Raw genomic sequence first — 23,018 nt, forward strand, 5'->3', positions numbered from 1 at the left:
GATGAGCAGTATGTAGTATGCAGTATGTAGTATGTAGTATGTAGTATGTAGTATGCGGTTTCGAACACAGCCTAAGTGTTTCTAAACATACCGCTGTGCATAGAGGCGTCTTCTGGGAAGTCCACATCCAGCATGAGGTCATCATCAGCCAAATCACAAGAGTCCAGGTTATTCAGGAGGTCCTAAAAACAGATCAGAACATCATGAAACAGTCCCGGGAAATTTAAAGAAAGAGCTTTTAGAAGCATCACAAGTAAAAAAATATCTGATAAAACTAAACATTTTCATTTCTGAGCTCATGGGAGCAACACAACCATCCAACCGAAGCAGATTAGGATGCATTTTACCGTCTAAATCAGGTCAAAGGGACTCAAAAAGGAAGCTAAAGATGCTAAAAGGGGGATTTCATGCCACCAAAAGCTAATTAGAACCATTGTTGGGATATATTGGACATTAGTTCTATAATAACCAAACTATATTTAGTCCTTTATTACCTGAATTATTAGCTGAACAGAAGCAAACTGGAATAAAAGTACCACTGTTCTACTTCACATTTACCCTGCTGATGTGTGACACTCATTAAACAAGCTAATTAAAATCTCTGGGAAATGTGGAGCCACTGAAACTAGAAAACACTGAACATCACTGGAGGAACAGATGATTTTCGCATCATTTACAGCGTTTTCTCAGCTCGGCCTGCTGGGATTCATGGCATGAAATGAAGGAAACTTTCAAAGTTTCCACCTGATTCTGAGTAAAAAAAAGACTAAAAGGCTTTCCCTGTTTTATTCTTCCTCCAGAGAGGAAAAGTTCTCTTTACTTCTGCTGCTCATAACAGCACAAAACATATTGTTAAACAGTGAAATGAGCTCAAAACAAAAGAGTAATGAAAACAACTTCAAACCCTAAAGCTGATTAAGTTTTTGAGCTTCAGAAAAGCAATAAATTTAGAGGAAACTAGAGGCTGCCGGCTAATCGGGTTAGAATAAACACTGTAGCATACGGTCGGTGTTAAAAGCTAACAGCTAGCAGTTTGATTTATAAAGAACCAAATCAATTACTGTACAGTTCAGTTCATTGTAATCCAATCAAATCAGAGACATTCTGTTCATCATGCGTGCAGGAGGCGACTGTGGGAAGAAAAAACTGTTTAGTTCGCTGGGTTTCTGACCTCATCCTGAGGATTTTCCCAAAGCAAACCAACATGTTCAGATCTGTTCCTGCAGACATCTCAATAAATAAAAAACGCTCTCTGAGAGGACACCAAACACTCGATGTCTCTGACCTGACAGAATCTTTCTGAAACCAGCAGCCTCACTGACAGTTTTAAGCTTCAACACAAATGAGGAGTTTTCCCAAAACTCAGAGCAACACTGACCCCTGGTGGTCAGAAAAATATATTCAATAACATCTTTTTTTAAATTATGTGCAATTCTATCAACAAACAAAGTAGAGAATCTGGTATAAATGTTTGTTTTAAAGAGAAAAACTTGAGACATCAGTCCAGACTCTGTTAAAGATAATTCTGTGATCAATAATTCTGATCTGTGATCATCTCCTGATTTTAATTGAATGATGAACTGATGAATATTGATGACCAGCATCTCCAACCTGAGATCAGAAGTGCCGATTCCTGACTGATGCTGATTGTTATGACCGACAGCTGGAACGTACCGACTTCTACAGCCGTTTCTTTACTAATAACCGATTTACAACTGTGATAATCTATCAGTGTGATCAGTAAAACATGTGACCTTCATTAGATCTCAGAGACCAGACAACCCTGAATAAAGACTAAACCACATGAAATAGCTTCCAATTTTTATTGCTTATATCTTAAAGAGAAACTGTAAAGCCAGTGAACATACAGCGGGTGAAATAAGTATTGAACACGTCACCATTTTTCTCAGTAAATTTATTTCTAGAGGTGCTATTGACATGAAATTTTCACCAGATGTCGGTAACAACCCAAGTAATCCATACATACAAAGAAATCAAACCATAGATGTCCAGACATTAAGTTATGTGGAATAATGTGGAATGGCACAGGGAAAAAGTATTTAACACGTGAAGAAAAGGAGGTGCAAAAAAGCATGGAAAGCCAAGAAACCAGCTGAAATCTCCCAGTAATTAGAAAGCAATCCTGCCCCTTGTCAGTGCAAATTAATATCTGCTGGTTCAGTCCCAAATGATAAAAAAGGTGTATAAAAAGGTGTCTCTGGTATCACACAAGAAACATCTCATGATGGGTAAAAGTAAAGAGCTCTCTCAAGACCTTCGCAACCTTATTGTTGCAAACCATAATGATGGCATTGGTTACAGAAGGATTTCTAAACTTCTGAATGTTCCAGTGAGTACTGTTGGGGCCATAATCCGGAAGTGGAAAGAACATAATTTCTCCATAAATCGACCACGACCAGGTGCTCCTCGCAAGATTTCTGACAGAGGAGTGAAAAGAATTGTTGTGAATCAGAAGAAGAAAAAGCATGTTGAAGCTCGTTTAAAGTTTGCTGCACAACATTTAGACAAGCCTGTGAAATACTGGGAGAATATAGTCTGGTCAGATGAGACCAAAATTGAACTCTTTGGATGCCATAATACACATCATGTTTGGAGGTCAAATGGCACTGCACATCACCCCAAAAACACCATACCAACAGTGAAGTTTGGAGGTGGGAACATCATGGCGTGGGGCTGTTTTTCAGCATATGGTACTGGCAAACTTCAAATAATTGAAGGAAGGATGAATGGAAAAATGTACAGAGACATTCTTGATCAAAATCTGCTGCCATCTACCAGGATGATGAAGATGAAACATGGGTGGACATTTCAGCAAGACAATGACCCCAAACACACAGCCAAGGAAACTCAGATTTCAGAGAAAGAAAATAAAGCTGCTAGGCTGGCCCAGTCAATCACCTGACTTGAATCCAATAGAAAATCTATGGAAAGAACTAAAGATCAGAGTTCATAGAAGAGGCCCATGAAACCTTCAAGATTTGAAGACTGTTTGTGTGGAAGAATGGACCAAAATCACACCTGAGCAATGCATGCGACTAGTTTTTCCATACAGGAGGCGTCTTGAAGCTGTCATTGCCAACAAAGGCTTTTGTACAAAGTATAAAATAAATTTCAGTAAGCGTGTTCAATACTTTTTCCCTGTGTCATTTCACTTTATTACAAATAACTTAATTTCTGAACTTATTTGTTTTGGTTTCTTTGCATGTATGGATTACTTGGGTTGTTACCGACATCTGGTGAAAATTTCATGTCATTAGCACCTCTAGAAATATATTTACTGAGAAAAATGGTGACGTGTTCAGTACTTATTTCACCCGCTGTAACTAAATACGTTTTGACAACTACTTTAAAACCTAAAACAGTCTGGGTTTAAATGGAGGCATTAGAGGCTGGGACAGTCCTAGAATGGTTCAGGTCCTACTCGGAGGAGCGGAGTTATTTTGTGACTATTGAAAGTAATCAATCTGATCGAGTGGCTATGACATGTGGAGTTCCTCAGGGGTCAGTTCTTGGACCCCTTCTGTTCACTCTATACATGCTGCCTCTGGGTCAAATTCTGAAGAACTCTAAAGTCAACTACCACAGCTATGCAGATGACACACAGATATATCTGGCACTGTCTCCAGATGACTGCAGTCCTATAGAGTCATTGTGCGACTGCTTAGAGCAAGTCAAAAAGTGGATGAACCAAACTTTCCTTCAGTTAAAATCAATTAAAAACTGAGGTCATTGTGTTTGGCAACAAAGAGAAGAGGTTTGCTGTCAGTAAACATCTTGAGTCTCTAGAAACTAAAGACCGAGTCCGGAACCTCGGCGTGCTGATAGACTCAGACCTGACCTTCAACTATCATATCAAATCAGTCACCAAATCAGCCTTTTATCAACTTAGGAACATATCCAGGATGAAGGGTTTCAGGTCCCAAACAGATCAGGAGAAGCTGATTCATGCTTTCATCTCCAACAGACTCGACTACTGTAACGGTCTTCTGACTGGTGGGGGTGGGAGAAGTAACATTAAAGAAAATAAAATAGAAATAAAATTATCCAGATGTTTTAAAGGTAAAAATAGTTAAGCGTTTATTGTTTAGTTTTCTTTTTCGTGGAATTAAAGCTGAAATTTTACAACAATCCACAAGTCAAAAGAGGCTCTTAAAACAACACCCTAAATAAAACAAAACTCCAAAACAAATAATTACATCTTAAAGTTAGAGAGGGAATTCAAAACTCCAAACAAAACCAAAACAAAATCAAACAAACCAAGAGGCTTCAAAACCAGTTTTAGTCAAAATAACATAAAACCAAAACACAGGACTCTTCAAAAACCGCCGAGCTACAAACAGGTTCTGGTAGCGCCTTCAGAACATACAAAAAAACATAATCAGTCACCAAATCAGCCTTTTATCAGCTTAAGAACATATCCAGGATGAAGGGTTTCAGGTCCCAAACAGATCAGGAGAAGCTGATTCATGCTACATGCTAATGCTAACGGTCTTCTGACTGGACTCCCCCAAAAGAGTCTCAAACAGCTGCAGCTCATTCAGAACGCTGCAGCCCGAGTTTTAACCAGAACAAAGAGATCACATCACATCACCCCAGTTCTCAGGTCTTTACATCGGCTCCCGCTCAGATACAGAATAGATTTTAAAGTTCTGCTGCTCATCTACAAATCACGGAACGGTTTAGGTCCAGAACAAATGAATGACATGCACTGGAAAAAAATCAAAGTCTTACCAAGTATATTTGTCTCATTTCTAGTCAAAAATATCTCATTACACTTAATATAAGACACAACTGCCTAACAAGCACCATTTCAGCCAGATATAGGGACTTGTTTTAATACAATACATCTGGAATATCTTGTTAAATGAAAAAGTCTTGAAAACAAATTGTTTTGAGTCACATATCAAATGAAACAAGCTTTTTTTTACATTTGAAGAGGTTTTTAAGCTAATTTCAAGATCACTTTTATCTCAAAAGTCCTAAATATCACATTTTATTTCAAGAAATCTTGACAAGCCGATTTTCACTCGTTCCATTTTTTTTTTGCTTATTTCAAGCAAAAACGTCTCGTATTTGTTGTTTTTCTTACTTATTTTTGGAGGGGCATTTTTTCCAGTGTGCTGGTAGAGTATAAACTCAGCAGAGCTCTGAGATCTGCTGACTCAGGTCAGATAGTGGAGCCCAGAGTTCAAACTAGACACGGTGAAGCAGCTTTCTTCTGAACTCAGCCCCAACTGTGAGCACTTTAAATCCAGGTAAAAAACATTTCTCTTTCCATGTGCTTATGGTTGAGTTTATATTTTTCTTTTTCCCCTCTTCTTTGATTGCTTTTAACTGTGTTTTAATTTTTATTCTATTTTTTCATTCTCTTTAAATTGTTTTTATGCTGCTTTATGCTGTTCTTTTAAATGCCTTTATGTAAAGCACACTGAGTTGCCTGTGGTATGAAATGCTCTGTATAAATAAAGATGCCTTGCATAAATGAAACGCACTGTACTGTCCTAAGTGGACACTAGGGGGCGACAGAGGACGTCCTTTAGAGTCAGCTGGCCTGATGCAGACATGAGATCAACATGGAGGCTGGTTGTGGGAATAAAAAGCTCAGAGCAGCAGCAGCTCTTTAATACGAGCGTGGTCATGATGTGCAGGTTTACTGAAGCTCACAGGGGGGATGACAAAGCTTTCAGCCTTTCAGACACACTTTGAAAAGGTGTGATGAGGCGTGGCTTCGTCACAGAGTCGGACGGCTCTGACAGCAACAGTCCTGGAAAATAAATCAAAGCTTTCCCATCCGCTCGGTTCTCACAGGAAACCATCCTTGGGCCCGTTTTTGGCAGCTGGTTTCTGGTTCTCCGTCTAAACTGGAGCACATGAGGACGGAGCTGATGCCACTTGAATATCAAACACCCCACTTTTTGTCCTTTTGGGGGGTTTCTTCCATTTTCACGGCTGCTCTGTTCGCAGGACATGACGCGGTGCCAGTGGAGGGATTTACTGAAGCAAACCAGTGTCTGTGAGCAGAAACAGTGCCCCAAACCTTCCAAAGCAGCGACATCTTTACCCAAAGAAGCAGCATATTAAACATAGCCTCCTTAGCCGTCTGCGCAGCGGCGCCCCCTGGTGTTGGGAATGTCTGTTAGATCGATTTACGGAAAACAGGAGGCTCACGTTTTCTTCAGTAAACCCAAAACTGTTCCACTTATTAAACTTACAAACTCTCACAACGAAGGTGAAGATGGCAGAGAAGGAAGTCCTTCTGTTTCATGGAAACCAGAATGACCATAAACACTGACAGAGATATGAGTCGTCTCCTGTTTGTTCACACAGGCTGTGTTCGAAACCGCATACTACATACTCATCGATCAGACAGTATGCAGATCGTTTACCGACAATGCATTTGGCTCCTGCCCGAGCCGAAATCAGCCGGCCTGAAGCTGATTTCTCTTAAGCTCTAAACTCTGTAAACTTTAGCAACATTTGAAACATTTTCAGGTGAGAAAGTAGTCGTTTAGATCCCCAACGTGTTGAAAACCTGACAAAATACCGGCTATTTACAATTTTGTTCCCACGAATTCGGCGCTACTAAAGCTAGCCGCAGTGAGCAACGCACTTACGATTATTTTCACAAAATAAAATACCCGTTGCCTTTTATCATAGGGAAAGCCATTACCATACAATTGGTGCTTTTGTTTTGAAAACAGGAAGTGAACCTACCCTCGTTGTAGCTAGCTTGAAACTGCCGTTTTGACAGGAAATGACGATCGGCGACGTCACGTTATGTTGCATCTTGGGTAGTTTGAGTATGAGTAGTAACCTCATGATGCATACCCAACATTTAGGAGAATCTAGTATGCATCAGGGAACTTCTCGCTTACTCAAACTCGCATACTAACTCAAAAAGTTAGTAGGAGTAGTAGGAGAAGTATGCAGTTTCGAACACAGCCATTATTTGTATTTCTCAATTCCATTTGTTGGGAAAATCGCATTGATTTGGAAACATTACAGTCTTGTGGCGGGATGCCGTCACTTCGCGCTTAACATAATCGGCATGCATTGTGAGTTTTTGGTCACTGCACGTATTTGACTTATTTATTTTTAGACAATCAGACCTTTTAAGCTCTCGTGGCCTTGAGTTTGACACACATGCTCTAAAGGAAGTCTGCTAAAGTAAGAACTGAGCATCTAAAACTCAGAAACTTCTCAGAAACCTTCTGCCCTCACAGGCGACTGCAGGCACACAGAAAAGGACGGACGGATTTTTTTCTTACGATGCTGTTGATGTCCGAGTCGAAGCTCCCGATGTGGTGAGTGGTGTTGCTGTTGGTGTGGATGGATGCGGATGTGGTGACGCCCCCCAGCGGCTCCAGGCCTTCCTCGTCCCACATGTAGGTGCCCGCGGAGCCACAGCTGTCGGAGGGAGACAGGTCCAGGGACGAACCGCCCTGTGGACGAGAAGGGACGAACCAAAAAACTGAATTTAAGCTATTCCAAAACTGAGAGAGAACATTTTAATCTAATTTTCAAATTGACCCAAAAAAGATGAAGAAACAGTCGAATCAATTCAAAGTTTTTACGAATCAGGATATAATAAAATTAATCCAGTTAATCTGAGTTTGGATTTGACTAGGGCTGGGCAAGGATTAAAATGTTTAATCTAATTAATCACGATTAATCGCATTTGTAAATCCAAAAATGAATCCAAAAGTAGCGTATAGCTTTTAGCATTTAGCTTTATTTTAAATGTGCTGCCATATGAATGAAAGTGCCATAACATTTGTTGTGCAAACACACTTTTAACATCAGCATCTTTCTGTAGTTTTTATGTAGAAGCCTCGCTCCACTGTCTGTTTCCTTGAATGACTTGCTGCTATCAGTTGTGTGTTTTGCCTTTAAGTGATATTTTAGACTGGAACTACTACGCTGAGAAGACAATTCAACTTGGCAGAGTTTACAGATGACTTTGGTTCTGTCGACTCCGCCGTCTGGAAGAACTTTAAAATGAAAATGGCCGAGTAAAAGTTCCGTACCCTTCTCCATGTTTGGTGGATCCGCCGATTACTTTCTTTTCCTGTTCCGCAGCAGACATCAGCAGACTTTTACAGAATAAAAGCCTGTGAGCAACAGACTTTTACAAAATAAAAGCCTGTGAGCAACAGACTTTTACAAAATAAAAGCCTGTGAGCAACAGACTTTTACAAACTAAAAGCCTGTGAGCGACAGACTTTTACCAAATAAAAGCCTGTGAGCGACAGACTTTTACAAAATAAAAGCCTGCGAGTCCCGCATCGGACGGCCCAGTGCTGCATGTTGTTCCCCCTCTCTCTGCCCCCTGCTCCCTGTCTCTCTGAACTTTCTTATCCATTAAAAGGCACAAAAGCCCCCCCAATTTTATTTATTTTTTTAAATTTGTAAAAAAAAAAAATATATATATATATATATATATAAAATAAAATAAAACCTGCGTTGATGCGCGATAAAGTATTTATCGGTGTTAAATAATTAATGTGTTAAAGCGACAATAACGAGTTAACTCGCCCAGCTCTAGATTTGACCACATTTTAAATAGAGTTATGCATTTATAAGTGTTAAAGGTTCTAAACTACTCAAACATGTTGTTGTGTTATTCACATTTTTTTTCTGTGGTTTGTTCAGGATTCATTCTGTTGAAAATGAAAGCAGGTAAATGTTTTCTTACTTTGAAGCTTCCAGAAACTTTGTTTTCTACGCCGCTGTTAGCTAAAATGCTGAAATGGCCGCTGATGCTTTTTGAAGCTTTAGTGGATTGAAAGCAGAACAAACATCGGCTCATTGCAGCTGGATCGCTCAGGCTGTGGAAACTGCTTCTGCACCCGGTGAACAATTAACCGAGGAGGGACTGTGTTTAACTGTCATGGGCGCGGTCAAAGCACCCAGCTGCACCTGCTGCTTCCGTACAATGAAAGAAACGCAACTTGTTTGCTTCAGTAAAATATCTTTTATGGAGATCTGGGGTTTCAAAAAGGGAATGTTTGCTCAGCTGGCAGGTGCCTTCAGTGTCTCAGAGACCCAAAAGTGTTCAGATGTTTACTCTGTAAGAGTTTCTGAGGGCTGAGTGTCACATTAAAGCCTTTAATGTGAGACAACAATAGAGAGCTAATCTCCTCTTTTCTTCTTAAATTCTTCAAAAACAAAACAATCAGAGGAATTTCAGTCAGGGGTCTGACAATCTCCTCTTAATCCAAATACTTCCAACCTCTGCTTTTAAACTTTTTGGTCCTCTTAAGTTGGCTTTGCTCATTACAAATGAACCTTATTAGCTTTAGCTAGCTTTGGCTAGCTATAGAATTAGCTTTCTACGCAGCTTTTGCTCGGAGCACTTAGACTGGAATACCTCAATTTGACAAGGTTACCGAAGTTTCCCAAAGTTTGAGTCAATGTTTAAAGAAAAAACTGCTTTCCCTACACAGCAGAGTAAATAATGGAATCTGTTCTCAGACAGTTTGTACGTGCTTCCATTAGGCCACATTATCAGACAGCATGGCATTAAAGTCCATCGCTCTGCAGATGACACTGAGCTATACGTATCCATGAAGCCAGATGAAAGTCATCTATACAACAAATATTTCTTAAAGACAAAACGGGAAAGTTGGACTTTCATTTTCTGCTTCTAAATTCAGAAAAAAACTGAATTATTTGTTGTTTTTTTAAACCAGGAAATGTCCTTTAACTCCCATATAATACCCGTTTTATTCCCGCTTTCTTTCCTCTACATTATATTACATATTTAAACTAGTTTTAGGGAAGTACCTGGTCATGGTAGTCCGCCTGACTGGACCTTCTCTGGTGGGAAAGTTGGTTCAGCCGATGCTCTCTTCGTTCACCTGAACAGGAACAATTTTCAAAATGTTAAATTTTTCAACACTTTGACTGATCTGAAGGGTAATCCTGTAAGACTCACCACCTGTGCCTGTCCAGTCGATCCCATCATCCAGAAAACACAGCCCTGTTGCCTTGGTGACCCCATCCATCGCCAACTTGTCATCGTCAAACCTGGTGCATGACTGGTCGAGACCTGAATCGTCTTCATCGTTTTTGGATGAAAGAAGAATGCCCACGCCTCCATTTCCTATGAATGTGTAAAAAAAGAACGAAGGTGGTCAGCGTAGCTCGATATACTGATCTGTTAGCTTACTGATCTGTTAGCTTACTGATCTGTTAGCTTACTGATCTGTTAGCTTACTGATCTGTTAGCCTCAGTTTTTTTTGTTTTTACTTTGTTTTTACTAGGGCTGGGCAACAATTAAAGTTTTTAATCGAATTAATCACGATTAATTGCATTTGTACGCAAAATCCAAAAGTAGCGTATAGCTTTAGCATTTAGCTTTATTTTAAATGTGCTGCCATATGAATGAAAGTGCCATAACATTTGCTGTGCAAACACACTTTTAACATCAGCATCTTTCTGTAGTTTTTATGTAGAAGCCTCGCTCCACTGTCTGTTTCCTTGAATGACTTGCTGCTATCAGTTGTGTGTTTTGCCTTTAAGTGATATTTTAGACTGGAACTACTACGCTGAGAAGACAATTCAACTTGGCAGTGTTTACAGATGACTTTGGTTCTGTCGACTCCGCCGTCTGGAAGAACTTTAAAATGAAAATGGCCGAGTAAAAGTTCCGTACCCTTCTCCATGTTTGGTGGATCCGCCGATTACTTTCTTTTCCTGTTCCACAGCAGACAGCAGCAGACTTTTACAGAATAAAAGCCTGTGAGCAACAGACTTTCACAAAATAAAAGCCTGTGAGCAACAGACTTTTACAGAATAAAAGCCTGTGAGCAACAGACTTTTACAAAATAAAAGCCTGTGAGCGACAGACTTTTACAAAATAAAAGCCTGTGGGCAACATTCTTACAAAATAAAAGCCTGTGGGCAACATTCTTTCAAAATAAAAGCCTGTGAGCAACAGACTTTTACAATTATAAAACCTGCGTTAATGCGCGATAAAATATTTATCGGCGTTAAAAAATTAACGAGTTAACTCGCCCAGCCCTAGTTTTTACCAAACTAAACCATCTGAGGTGTCAAATCATTCAAAAGAGTTTGATTTTTGGGTTTTTTCGTCTTTTTCTCACCCAGGTTGTCAAAGTCGTCCATGTACTCCTGACTGATGTCATTTCGATCCAGAGAGGAGGTGGAGGACAGGGACATGTCCTCCAGCATCTCGCCCACCATCGATACCTCTCCCTGGGACACGGGGGCAGCCAACAGGCTCTCTGGAGCCTCCGGGGTGTTTTCTGAGGGGAGATCAGAAGATTAGATGGTATGAAATGAGCGATTACTAAAGAAATAATAAAAGAATCAGGGAGAGAGAGAACCACCTGGGCTGTTTTCTGCAGATGAAGGCGTCTCCAGTGAGTTCCGCCGACGGTTCGGTTCTCGGCTCACTTCCTGCTCACCTCCACACACATCGGCCTGGGTCACCCGGAGGGGGCGGACCTGCTTCACGAAGGATGGGCGCGACAGCTTATAACTGATGCCAGTGGGCCTGGAGGCGGGGCCCAGGCTGGGCAGGAGGGGCTTCTTCAGGGCGGATGGGGGCAGGATGGACGGGATGCTGACCCACGTCTTCCCCGAAGCAGTCTGGGTTCTGATGCCCCCGGCTCTGCCTGCCAGGCTGATCACGGCCGGTTTCAGCAGGCTTCCTCTGCTCGGCGCCTGCCCGGAGGCGGCGGGGGGGGGTCCCCGTTGGGCGGCCCTGTTACTGGAGTAGGAGCGGGTGATAACGGGGGAGCAAGGGAGGGCGGAGGAGGAGGCTGAGGGTTGATTCCGGACCTGGGTGAGGCTGCGGGAGCGAAAGCGGTCGCCTTCCGACAGCCGGCCGGAGGGAACGCTGCCGAGGCTTTCGCTGGAGTGGGAGCGGCTGGCCGGCGGCTTCTTCTGGAGGGGGGAGCCGGCTCGAGATCCCAGACCGGAGGTTGGCCTGGAACCAGGAGGACGGACGAGACTCTGAGGCTGTCTCAGAGCGCTGCTGCTCCACGGTTTGGATGCCAGACTCCCGTTGGTCGGGCCAGATGTGGTTTGGCTCAGTTTGGAGCCGCGGGATCCACTTTTAGAGGCCGGGAGGGATCTGGCGGCGGACTGTGGCGACGGGGATGATGCGGTCGGCTTCTTGGCGTCGCGCTGCGACAGCACCGGGGATCCCTGCTGCCGCTGGGCGTAATACTGATGGAAGCCGCCGCGACTCTGCGCGGCGTTCCCTCCTTTCGCTCCATCCTCCGCCATCCCGCTCTCGTTCCTCCATTTCATGGAAAACGAACCCGGCACTCTGATAAATCCGTTCTGCTTGGCAGAGGAAGGCGGCGCAGCGATGGCGTTGTTGACCTCGGCCGGCCCGGGATGGTGGTAGAAGCCGTTGGTGAGGCGCGTGCTGCCGGCGGTGGCGGTCGCAGTGGCTGCTGGCGCCGTCTGGGACCGGGGCCGCGAGCCAAACTTCGGAAGCCTAGAAACCATGGTGGGCATGGTGGGATGTTCTACGGGAGGGTGGGCTGACATCAGACCCCGCCCACTTCACCATGGAGACACTGAGTCAGAGGATCTGATGGGGAAGGAGGCAGAAGAAGAGTCAGCAACGAGTTAAAGCCGCAGTAACATGATTTAATGAGGAAATATTCAGTCAATCTTCAAGCAAAAACGCCAAATTGGAGCAGATTTGAACATTTGTAGAATGTTTTTTTTCTTATTTCTTCATCAGCAGCTGAAAAGAAGGTGAAATTAAAGGATAAAATAGCTTTTTTGGAGCCCGATAAGAACACATTTTGAAGGAAACTCTTCCAGGACTGCAGCCTGCAGACAGATGTCAGTGCAGCTCCATTTGCCCACAAACAGCAGAAATCTGTAGCATCCGATTCTGCAGCTGAATAAATCCAACCTTACGAAGGACAAAGAAACAGATCCTTTTAAAAAGGCCGTTTAAAGCTGGGGTGTTTGTGTGTGAAATCCTTATGGTGAAACGCATACAGAGCAGCTTGTTTTTAAGGAAAGAAAAAGATTTTGTTTACAGGATGAACGAAAATCTGACCAGAAGAAGCCGGATGTTTTATTATCACCTGCAGAGTCTGTAAAGGCAGAGTGGAAGAGAACAGGGAGTGCATGAGGTGTCAGTGATTAACGGCTGAAACATGTGGCAGCAGAATGTGTGTTTTTGTGTGTGTGTGTGTGTGTGTGTGTGTGTACACTGACGACGTGGCCTCTGCAGAGACACTTAAACGCACCACACCCATCGTAAAAACAATCAGTTGTTCCTGCACCTCCATTAGAAAAACAGTCATCACACAGCAATGTTCCACAGGACACACCCACAGGTGAGGCAGGCTGTGGGAGACACTTCAACAGGACTCACTCAGTGAGGTCACATGGCTCTGAAAGGATCGGATTATTGGCTAAATTACAATCAGACTGAGTTATTAAGTGCATGTAGACACCTTAATCTGACTAAGAACTGGATCGGATGGGATTCAGACCCCGAGATAACTGGGTTGAAAGTCACTCTAAACCTGCTTGTAGACGCTGAAGCACGTGGTGAATCAGACTTTGCGTTCTGCGCATGCTCCAGATGTTTTCCCGGGGTCGTGACCCGGAAGTCAAAGGAGACGATATTCCTGTTGTTGTCGCCGTCAGAAAGAAACAAATAACGCGATGGAGAATGCTCCGTTGGGCATCGAGTTTGTGCAACAAGCAGCTCATCACAGACCAAATGTAGAGGGACGTAGCTTCATCTTGCTCTGCGTTCTCCATCTTTCTCCAATGCCTGAGTTTGTTGTTGTTGTTGGTGGTGAAGAGGTCAACAGGAAGTGGCTCTATTAGCAACAGCTGGAATGGGTACAGCGCCACCTATCATACCGGGGTATGACACGCTTTGTGCCTCTGATCCCATTCATTCACCGCCATATATCCAAGGAGAATTACCCTTGCTCAGCTCATTCAGATTGTAATTTAGCCAATAATCCGATCCTTTCAGAGCCATGTGACCCCACTGAGTGTGATCAGTAAATTCACAGTCTGGTTTCTCTGCAGAGGTTTTGATCTCATCTGAATTCTTTTCAGGAATATCAGCGATGCGTGCTGAATGTAATCAGTTTCATGATGGTGGATAAAAGGCTGCTATAACTACAGCTAACAGATACCAAAGTTCAGAGAGAAACAAGCTGATGCAGAATGTTGGAACGTGCACGTCATCACTCTGTGAAAGGACTCTGAGTTCAGTGGGAATCAAACACACGACAGACGGGTGCTGTTGGTGCATTTAGATCCCAGATCCGCCCTCTGAGGACGTCACCTGCTTCCTCCCAGCTCCTTACGCACTTATTTGTTTCCTAAACTGTCTTTGTTTCCTTAATTGTCCTCCCATTTGTCTCGGTACCTAACTTACTGCACTTACTCTGGCACTAGTTATGCTCTTAGCTGTTTGGTTTTGGAAGGAAATTCACTTATGATTTCTTGTGACCTGAAGTTCTTTTGCCTACCGATGTGGAACACACTTATTGTAAGTCGCTTTGGATAAAAGCGTTTGCAGAATGACCGTAACGTAATGTAACGTAACGTAACGCAATGTAACGCAATGTAACGTAACGTAAAGTAACGTAATGTAATGTAACTTAATGTAATGTAACGCAATGTAACGTAACGTAACGTAACATAATGTAATGTAATGTAACGTAACGCAACGCAATGTAATGTAACGTAACGTAACGTAAAGTAACGTAATGTAACTTAATGTAATGTAACGCAATGTAACGTAACGTAATGTAACATAATGTAATGTAATGTAACGTAACGCAACGCAATGTAACGTAACGTAAAGTAACGTAATGTAATGTAACGTAATGTAAAGTAACATAATGTAATGTAATGTAACGTAACGCAACGCAATGTAACGTAACGTAAAGTAACGTAAAGTAACGTAACGTAACGTAACGCAATGTAACGTAAAGTAACGTAATGTAATGTAATGCAACGTAACGTAATGCAACGTAACGTAACGCAACGTAACGTAAAGTAACGTAATGTAGCGTAATGTAACGCAATGTAACGTAATGTAAAGTAACGTAAAGTAACGTAATGTAACGTAACGCAATGTAACGTAACGTAAAGTAACGTAATGTAATGTAGCGTAATGTAACGCAATGTAACGCAATGTAACGTAACGTAAAGTAACGTAATGTAACGTAAAGTAACGTAATGTAATGTAATGTAACGTAACGTAACGTAACGGAAAGTAACGTAATGTAAAGTAACGTAAAGTAACGTAATGTAATGTAACGTAACGTAACGTAACGTAACGTAACGTAATGTAACGTAACGTGATTTACTCCAGCAGCCAATAATCACACACTGGGGGGGTTAAAAACCCCACGCAATATTCACTTCTAACCCTTCCAGAACTGTTTCGTCCCGTTGGGGTAAAACAATAAAAAAATAGATGCAAACAGAAGTTCCAACAGATATTCCAACATCTGCGTGACCAAATCTAAATCTTCATTCATGTTGCAAATGAAAATGTCATAAAAACACTTTGTTAAAAAGCCGTTCCTTTGACCGGCCACTAACCAAGCGAGAGAAGCTAAAGATCCCAATCGTTTCAACCCTCGTTGGCTGAATTCGACTCAGTTTCACGTGAACGTGTTGGAGCTAACAGTTCGTTAGCCTGCTCACTGCTTCATTTCTCCCCGACACACGATGCAGCGTCAGAAACCCACGACTGAAGGAGGGTTTTCACACTTCTGTTGGAGGTCGTGGGGGTTTCCACGGTGACGACTGGACAGACGGTCGATTAGCAGGCGAGCACACATGTTAAGGCTGATTTATGGTCGCCTACGGAGAGCCCTCTCCGTCAACGGAGACCCTCCCGGAGACGCTCTCCGTCGCTTGCGTGCATCGGCCAACATTTCTATCTATCTATCCATCGAGGAGACGCAAGGTCTGTGATTGGTCGGCTAATATTACAACATCCTTTCCGGAATCACTTTTCCGGTTAGTTAGTACCTTCCTCTCACAACAACAACACCGCCATTTTTGAAAGAGTTTACTGTGTGCCGGTCAACATTTCAAGCCATCTTGAACATTTCAACAACTCCAACAACAGTCTTTCTCTCTCGGTCGCCATCGTTCACTGTGAGGAGCGGAACGGAGCCGGAAGGTGAACAACCAATCAACCACTTTCACCATAGACGTAAGAGATTGGGTCGTCTAGCGTAGCGACGCCTACTGATCGGGAGGTGAACTGCCTTGCGTATCCGACATCCCGACGGAGAACTTCGAAAGGTTTAATAGCCTCTGTGTAACCACGGAGACGCATACTGAGGCCTTTAGAATAAACAAGTGTTCAGTGTTTGGTTGCCCCATTACAGGAAAATAAGACGAGTCATGCTGATAACCAGGATGATCAGACATAAAAGCCTGCCGGCCGAAGGCATGGAAGTCCAGGCCTCTCCCTCCATTGGAGCAAATACAGTAGTTCAGCTGTTCATTTAAGTTCTTCATCTCAGGTTCGGGAGTCTGACTAAGAGGAACAGAAGGCAGATAAGTCGATGGCTCCGTCCTGCTGCCCTGCAGCCTCAGCACATGGTGCTAAAAGAACAGCCTCCTCAGTTATCCGAAGCTAACCGAAGCGTCACAAGCTGCTCTGAGAGCCAAAGGAAAAGATCCGATGTGCTCATCGTGACCTGAGCAGAGAGAGGTGCTGGAGCTGAGAAACTTGTGATTTCAGCATGACTTCTCAGAGTCATCTTAACCTCCCGAGGGGCTTCAGAGTCCCACAAACCCTCCAGAACAGGAGGAGACGCCGCCCCAAAGGTCAGGTGAGAAGAAGCGTTCCCGGCCACGTGTTTGACTCATAAAGACGATCATTCAGCAGCACCTCAGAACCAAAGAGTCAACACCGAACGGTTCCCATCACAGGCTTCAAAGGGGAAGGAGAGCACACAAAGTGCTGACTCATGACTTCCCTGCTGCTGTGTCACAGTCACAAGGGCATCATCACAGCTCACATCATCCTCACCAACAGCCCACAGGCTGGAGTGTGAACCTAAAGTCTTTCAAACGCAGATGCAGAGCCGACACGTTTAACCTCACTCAGCGGGGTCACATGGCCCTGAAAGGATCGGATTATTGGCTAAATTACAATCAGACTGAGTTATTAAGTCCATGTAGACACCTTAATCTGACTAAGAACTGGATCGGATTCAGACCCCGAGATAACTGGGCTGAAAGTCACTCTAAACCTGCTTGTAGACGCTGAAGCACGTGGTGAATCAGACTTTGCGGTTCTGCGCATGCTCCAGATGTTTTCCCGGGGTCGTGACCCGGAAGTCAAAGGAGACGATATTCCTGTTGTTGTCGCTGTCAGAAAGAAACAAACAACGCGATGGAGAATGCTCCGTTGGGCATCGAGTTTGTGCAACAAGCAGCTCATCACAGACCAAATGTAGAGGGACGTAGCTTCATCTGGCTCTGCGTTCTCCATCTTTCTCCAATGCCTGAGTTTGTTGTTGTTGTTGGTGGTGAAGAGGTCAACAGGAAGTGGCTCTATTAGCAACAGCTGGAATGGGTACAGCGCCACCTATCATACCGGGATATGACACGCTTTGTGCCTCTGATCCCATTCATTCACCGCCATATATCCAAGGAGAATTACCCTTAATAACTCATTCTTAATATAATTTAGCCAATAATCTGATCCTTTCAGATTCATGTAGGGTTGCCAACCGTCCCTTGAAAAACGGAACCGTCCTGTATTTAGAAACAAAAGCACCTGTCCCCTATTGAGCTGAAAAGGGACGCACTTTGTCCCGTATTACTGTGAGAGTAAAAAAGATAGTCAGTATCATGCCAATGGAAATTAATAACAGGGCGCTTTATGTGAAAATGTACGGTAAACTTGTTCCCAGGCCTTGTCCTGCTCTGTGACCAATGAGCTGACAGCATATTGACAAACAAGTATGACGATACAGAATACTCTCATCCCATTGGTCGAGGAGGTATTTTTGCTCGCGGAGAAGATGGCGGAAGACACAAAGCAAACAGAAAGTTTTCTACAGACATTCTGTTTGCACTGTTATTGCACTAAAAATGTGCACTATTACAGGATGAATGTTTTGCTTTCTATCTATTGTTTTATATTAATGTGTACAGTTTTAATTTAAGCAGGACAGGTTTCTGTTTAAGAAAGATACTGATTTTATTCAATTAATAAACAGTTATTTTTTTTTATTAAAGTGAATTGCTGGATAATAATTTGTTTTCCATGTGTTAATGTCACTCAAAAATATGCATCTAATTCAATTCAGGTTCGAGTCAAATAGTTAAAAAAAATCATTTCCTGGGCTAAAAAATTCACCAGGAAGAGTGAAGGCAATCGGGTCGGCCGGTCCTGCCAATGAGATGTCCTTTATTTATTTTTCAGGGAGTTGGCAGCCCTAGTGCCATGTGACCCCACTGAGTGAGCTTCAGCTGTTAGCTAACGAACTAGCTAACTCCGGGCCTGTCAGAGGAAGGTTATCCTGACAGACCAGGAGCTGCAGCCATGTTTAAAACGCTTTCTGTGTCCACCTGAATCTGTTCTGACAGAGAAGAGGAGGAGATGTGAAATCAGTCGAGTAAACATGGCGGCGTGCGAGCCGCACTGCTGAGAAACCAAGGACACACGGGAGGAATGAGGAGTGATGAACGAGGTCACGACACGACCATAATGAGATGCTCTGCAGCTGCCTGCAGCCTCCCCTCTGTCTTCCTCTCACATTCATCCTGCATCACCAGATTTCTGCTCTCACTCTGGATCCTCTGGAAGCTGCAGCTCCTGGATGCAGGTCGAGGTTTCAGCGTATTTTCACGTATAAATCCGTAAAACAAACGGCTCCGCCCACGCTGAAGGTGAACAGCGTGGTTAAATCTCACTGCATGTAGGAGCCGGTTTAACTTAATCGAGTTAACGCGCCTTCATTCTGTAAGAGATTTGGAAAAAGCCGACACTCAGTGGGGTCACATGGCACCGAAAGGATCGGATTATTGGCTAATTTACAATAAGACTGAGCTGAGCAAGGGTAATTCTCCTTGGATATATGGCGGTGAATGAATCGGATCAGAGGCACAAAGCGTGTCATACCCCGGTATGATAGGTGGCGCTGTACCCATTCCAGCTGTTGAATCTGAGCGAGTGGCCATGGCTTGTGGAGTCCCCCAGGGGTCCATTCTTGGACCTCTTCTGTTTAACTTGTATATGCTCCCTTTGGGTCAGATATTGCAGAACTTTAACATCAATTATCACAGTTATGCAGACGACACACAACTTTATGTGTCTGGAGGAAGTAAACACCTGGATGAGAGAGAATTTTCTACAATTAAACGAAGACAAAACTGAGATCATTCTGTTTGGTAGCAAAGAGAAGAGGGTCAGCGTTGGTAAATATCTTGAGACTCGGGACCTTACAATCACTGACCAGGTTGGTAACCTCGGAGTGTTGATAGACTCAGATCTGACTTTCAACAGCCACATCAAAGCTGTCACCAAGGCAGCTTTTTACCACCTCAGAAACATCAACAGAATTAAAGGTTTCCTCTCCCAAACAGCCCAGGAGAAACTCATCCATGCATTCATCTCCAGTAGACTCGATTACTGTAATGCTCTTTTAACTGGACTTCCCAAAAAGAGCATTAAACATCTGCAGCTCATCCAGAACGCTGCTGCTGGAGTTTTAACCCGGACTAAGAGATCTGAACACATCACAGCAGCTTTAAAATCTTTACTCTGGCTTCCAGTCAGTCACAGAATACATTTTAAAAGCCTGCTGATGGTTTACATCTGTGATCTGTTCAGAGAATATAAACCCAGCAGAGCTCTGAGATCCAAGGACTCAGGTCAGCTGGTCCAGTCCAGAGTCCAGACTAAACATGGAGAAGCAGCATTTAGCTGTTATGCTGCAAACAAGTGGAACAAACTGCCAGTGGAGATTAAACTTTCACCAAATGGAGACATTTTTAAATCCAGGTTAAAGACATTTCTGTTCTCATGTGTCTATGCATGAAATATATTTGAACTTATCTGGACTGTTGCTTGTTTTTAAATTCATTTAAATGATTTTATTTGTTTCTCTTTATGTTCTTTTATGTATTTTTAATGCTTCTTCCACTCCCTGCTGCAATGCTTTTATTTTATGTGAAGCACTTTGAACTTTCCGATCCAATTCTTAGTCAGATTAAGGTGTCTACATGCACTTAATAACTCAGTCTGATTGTAATTCAGCCAATAATCCGATCCTTTCAGTGCCATGTGACCCCACTGAGTGAGATGAAGCCTGCTGAGGTTAATTTCTGAACTGAGACAATAAATTATTGACTACAGTCTGAAGCGTTTTCACCTACTGATTACCGACTGCTGCATAATTCAGGTGTGACGGTGTAGGAGCCGCAGGGGGTCGTTTTTAAATGCAGAGCGTTCTGTTTCATGTCGTTTTAATACCCATAAAACCTCTGAACATGTCTGTCACCACAGAACAAATGAAAGATTTAAAGTCCTGAAAGTGAGCTGAGGAACTGCACTGCGGCCATGTTGGCTGTTTCAGTTCGTCTGAGCAGACAAACTCCTGGAAATATAAGTTCTTCTCGTTAAAAAGCTGCCTTCATGCAGTCTGTCGGAGCTAAAAACGGAATAATGATTTTCCTGAGATTCTGTCTGCAGGCACAGACCTGTTGGTTCCTCAGAAGGCGTGCAGCACCCGCACGCGGAGGCCGGCAATTAAATGGAAACAAGTTCAAACTCCTGCGTCTCAGCTGCGTTTAACAAGAGATCCAACACTGCGTCTGCTGTGGAGAAACTAAGTGAACCCCTGATCCAACACTGTGTCTGCTGTGGAGAAACTAAGTGAACCCCTGATCCAGCAGCTGGTAGCAGCAGTGAGTGAGAAACTAAGTGAACCCCTGATCCAGCAGCTGGTAGCAGCAGTGAGTGAGAAACTAAGTGAACCCCTGATCCAGCAGCTGGTAGCAGCAGTGAGAAACTAAGTGAACCCCTGATCCAGCAGCTGGTAGCAGCAGTGAGTGAGAAACTAAGTGAACCCCTGATCCAGCAGCTGGTAGCAGCAGTGAGTGAGAAACTAAGTGAACCCCTGATCCAGCAGCTGGTAGCAGCAGTGAGAAACTAAGTGAACCCCTGATCCAGCAGCTGGTAGCAGCAGTGAGAAACTAAGTGAACCCCTGATCCAGCAGCTGGTAGCAGCAGTGTGTGAGAAACTAAGTGAACCCCTGATCCAGCAGCTGGTAGCAGCAGTGAGTGAGAAACTAAGTGAACCCCTGATCCAGCAGCTGGTAGCAGCAGTGAGTGAGAAACTAAGTGAACCCCTGATCCAGCAGCCGGTAGCAGCAGTGAGTGAGAAACTAAGTGAACCCCTGATCCAGCAGCTGGTAGCAGCAGTGAGTGAGAAACTAAGTGAACCCCTGATCCAGCAGCCAGTAGCAGCAGTGAGTGGGAAACTAAGTGAACCCCTGATCCAGCAGCTGGTAGCAGCAGTGAGTGAGAAACTAAGTGAACCCCTGATCCAGCAGCTGGGAGCAGCAGTGAGAAACTAAGTGAACCCCTGATCCAGCAGCTGGTAGCAGCAGCGAGTGAGAAACTAAGTGAACTCCTGATCCAGCAGCTGGTAGCAGCAGTGAGTGAGAAACTAAGTGAACCCCTGATCCAGCAGCCGGTAGCAGCAGTGAGTGGGAAACTAAGTGAACCCCTGATCCAGCAGCTGGTAGCAGCAGTGAGTGAGAAACTAAGTGACTTTTGCAGCGTTTCCATCTTCCAGTTTGTACCGTCTCACTCCTGCTTATGTGAAAAATACATTTTATTTTGAAGTATTTCCTCTTTTTCTTCACCTTTTCATTCTTTCGTTTAATCCCCTTCACATGTGCTCAGACTCACTCTTTATTGTAAAGCCACAGAATCCCTGCCAACAGGCCCCCTGCCACCAGCAGCAGCTCTGCAGATTAAACCATTACATCATGTTCACCACATCCAGGTACAGAAAACGCTGCTGTGAGACCAGCGACATTAAGACTGGTTACAGCTCGGTTTAAAGCATTTTTACGCTCTGAAACTGCAGAACAAGAGCGACTGCCTCCAGGTGATGATGTGGAGCTTTGTTGCTGCTGAACACGTGAGCTGTTACCATGTGACCAGAATCTGCCTTCACCGCCGCTGGCTGCGACTCAACCTCTGAACCCGAAGCACACACAGACGCACACATGCAGCCCGAACTGTAATGAGTCAGTTCAGCTGTTAATCTTTGGCTGCGAGTCAGAGAGTCCATCTGAACTCATTAATGACTCTCCAGGTGCAAAGTCGACTGTATTCACCCGTTTCATAGATAAAAACTAGGGCTGGGCCTGTTAACGCGATAATAACGAGTTAACTCGTTAATTATTTAACGGCGATAAATATTTAATCGCGCATTAACGCAGGTTTTATTATTTATTTTACTATTGTAAAAGTCTGTTGCTCACAGGCTTTTATTTTGCAAAATTATGTGGCTCACAGGCTTTTATTTTGTAAAAGTTTGTCGCTCACAGGCTTTTATTTTGTAAAGTCTGTTGCTCACAGGCTTTTATTTTGCAAAATTATGTGGCTCACAGGCTTTTATTTTATAAAAGTCTGTTGCTCACAGGCTTTTATTTTGTAAAGTCTGTTGCTCACAGGCTTTTATTTTGTAAAGTCTGTTGCTCACAGGCTTTTATTTTGTAAAAGTTTGTCGCTCACAGGCTTTTATTTTGTAAAAGTATGTTGCTCACAGGCTTTTATTTTGTAAAGTCTGTTGCTCACAGGCTTTTATTTTGTAAAAGTTTGTCGCTCACAGGCTTTTATTTTGTAAAAGTTTGTTGCTCACAGGCTTTTATTTTGTAAAAGTCTGTTGCTCACAGGCTTTTATTTTGTAAAGTCTGTTGCTCACAGGCTTTTATTTTATAAAAGTCTGTTGCTCACAGGCTTTTA

The 23,018-nt window shown here is 43.3% G+C and overlaps 1 protein-coding gene across 4 annotated transcripts in view; it reads right to left on the reverse strand.

The window, feature by feature from the left end:
* The window catches only part of LOC142374162 (serine-rich coiled-coil domain-containing protein 2-like), a 58,420-nt gene that overhangs the window by 21,576 nt on the left and 13,826 nt on the right, over positions 1-23,018 (reverse strand). For 3 of the 4 annotated variants that reach the window (XM_075457699.1, XM_075457701.1, XM_075457702.1), the window contains exons 2-7: positions 11,377-12,593; positions 11,131-11,292; positions 9,959-10,126; positions 9,808-9,881; positions 7,290-7,463; positions 92-182 (exon numbers count right to left, since the gene is read on the reverse strand). In XM_075457699.1, coding sequence (XP_075313814.1) covers positions 92-182; positions 7,290-7,463; positions 9,808-9,881; positions 9,959-10,126; positions 11,131-11,292; positions 11,377-12,550 — 1,843 coding nt within the window. In that variant the 5' untranslated portion in view covers positions 12,551-12,593. The remainder of the gene's footprint in view (positions 1-91; positions 183-7,289; positions 7,464-9,807; positions 9,882-9,958; positions 10,127-11,130; positions 11,293-11,376; positions 12,594-23,018) is intronic. The other variant, XM_075457700.1, reaches the window with a different exon arrangement.

Source organism: Odontesthes bonariensis, chromosome 23 (assembly GCF_027942865.1).
Source record: "Odontesthes bonariensis isolate fOdoBon6 chromosome 23, fOdoBon6.hap1, whole genome shotgun sequence".
In the NCBI taxonomy this organism is placed as follows: domain Eukaryota; kingdom Metazoa; phylum Chordata; class Actinopteri; order Atheriniformes; family Atherinopsidae; genus Odontesthes; species Odontesthes bonariensis.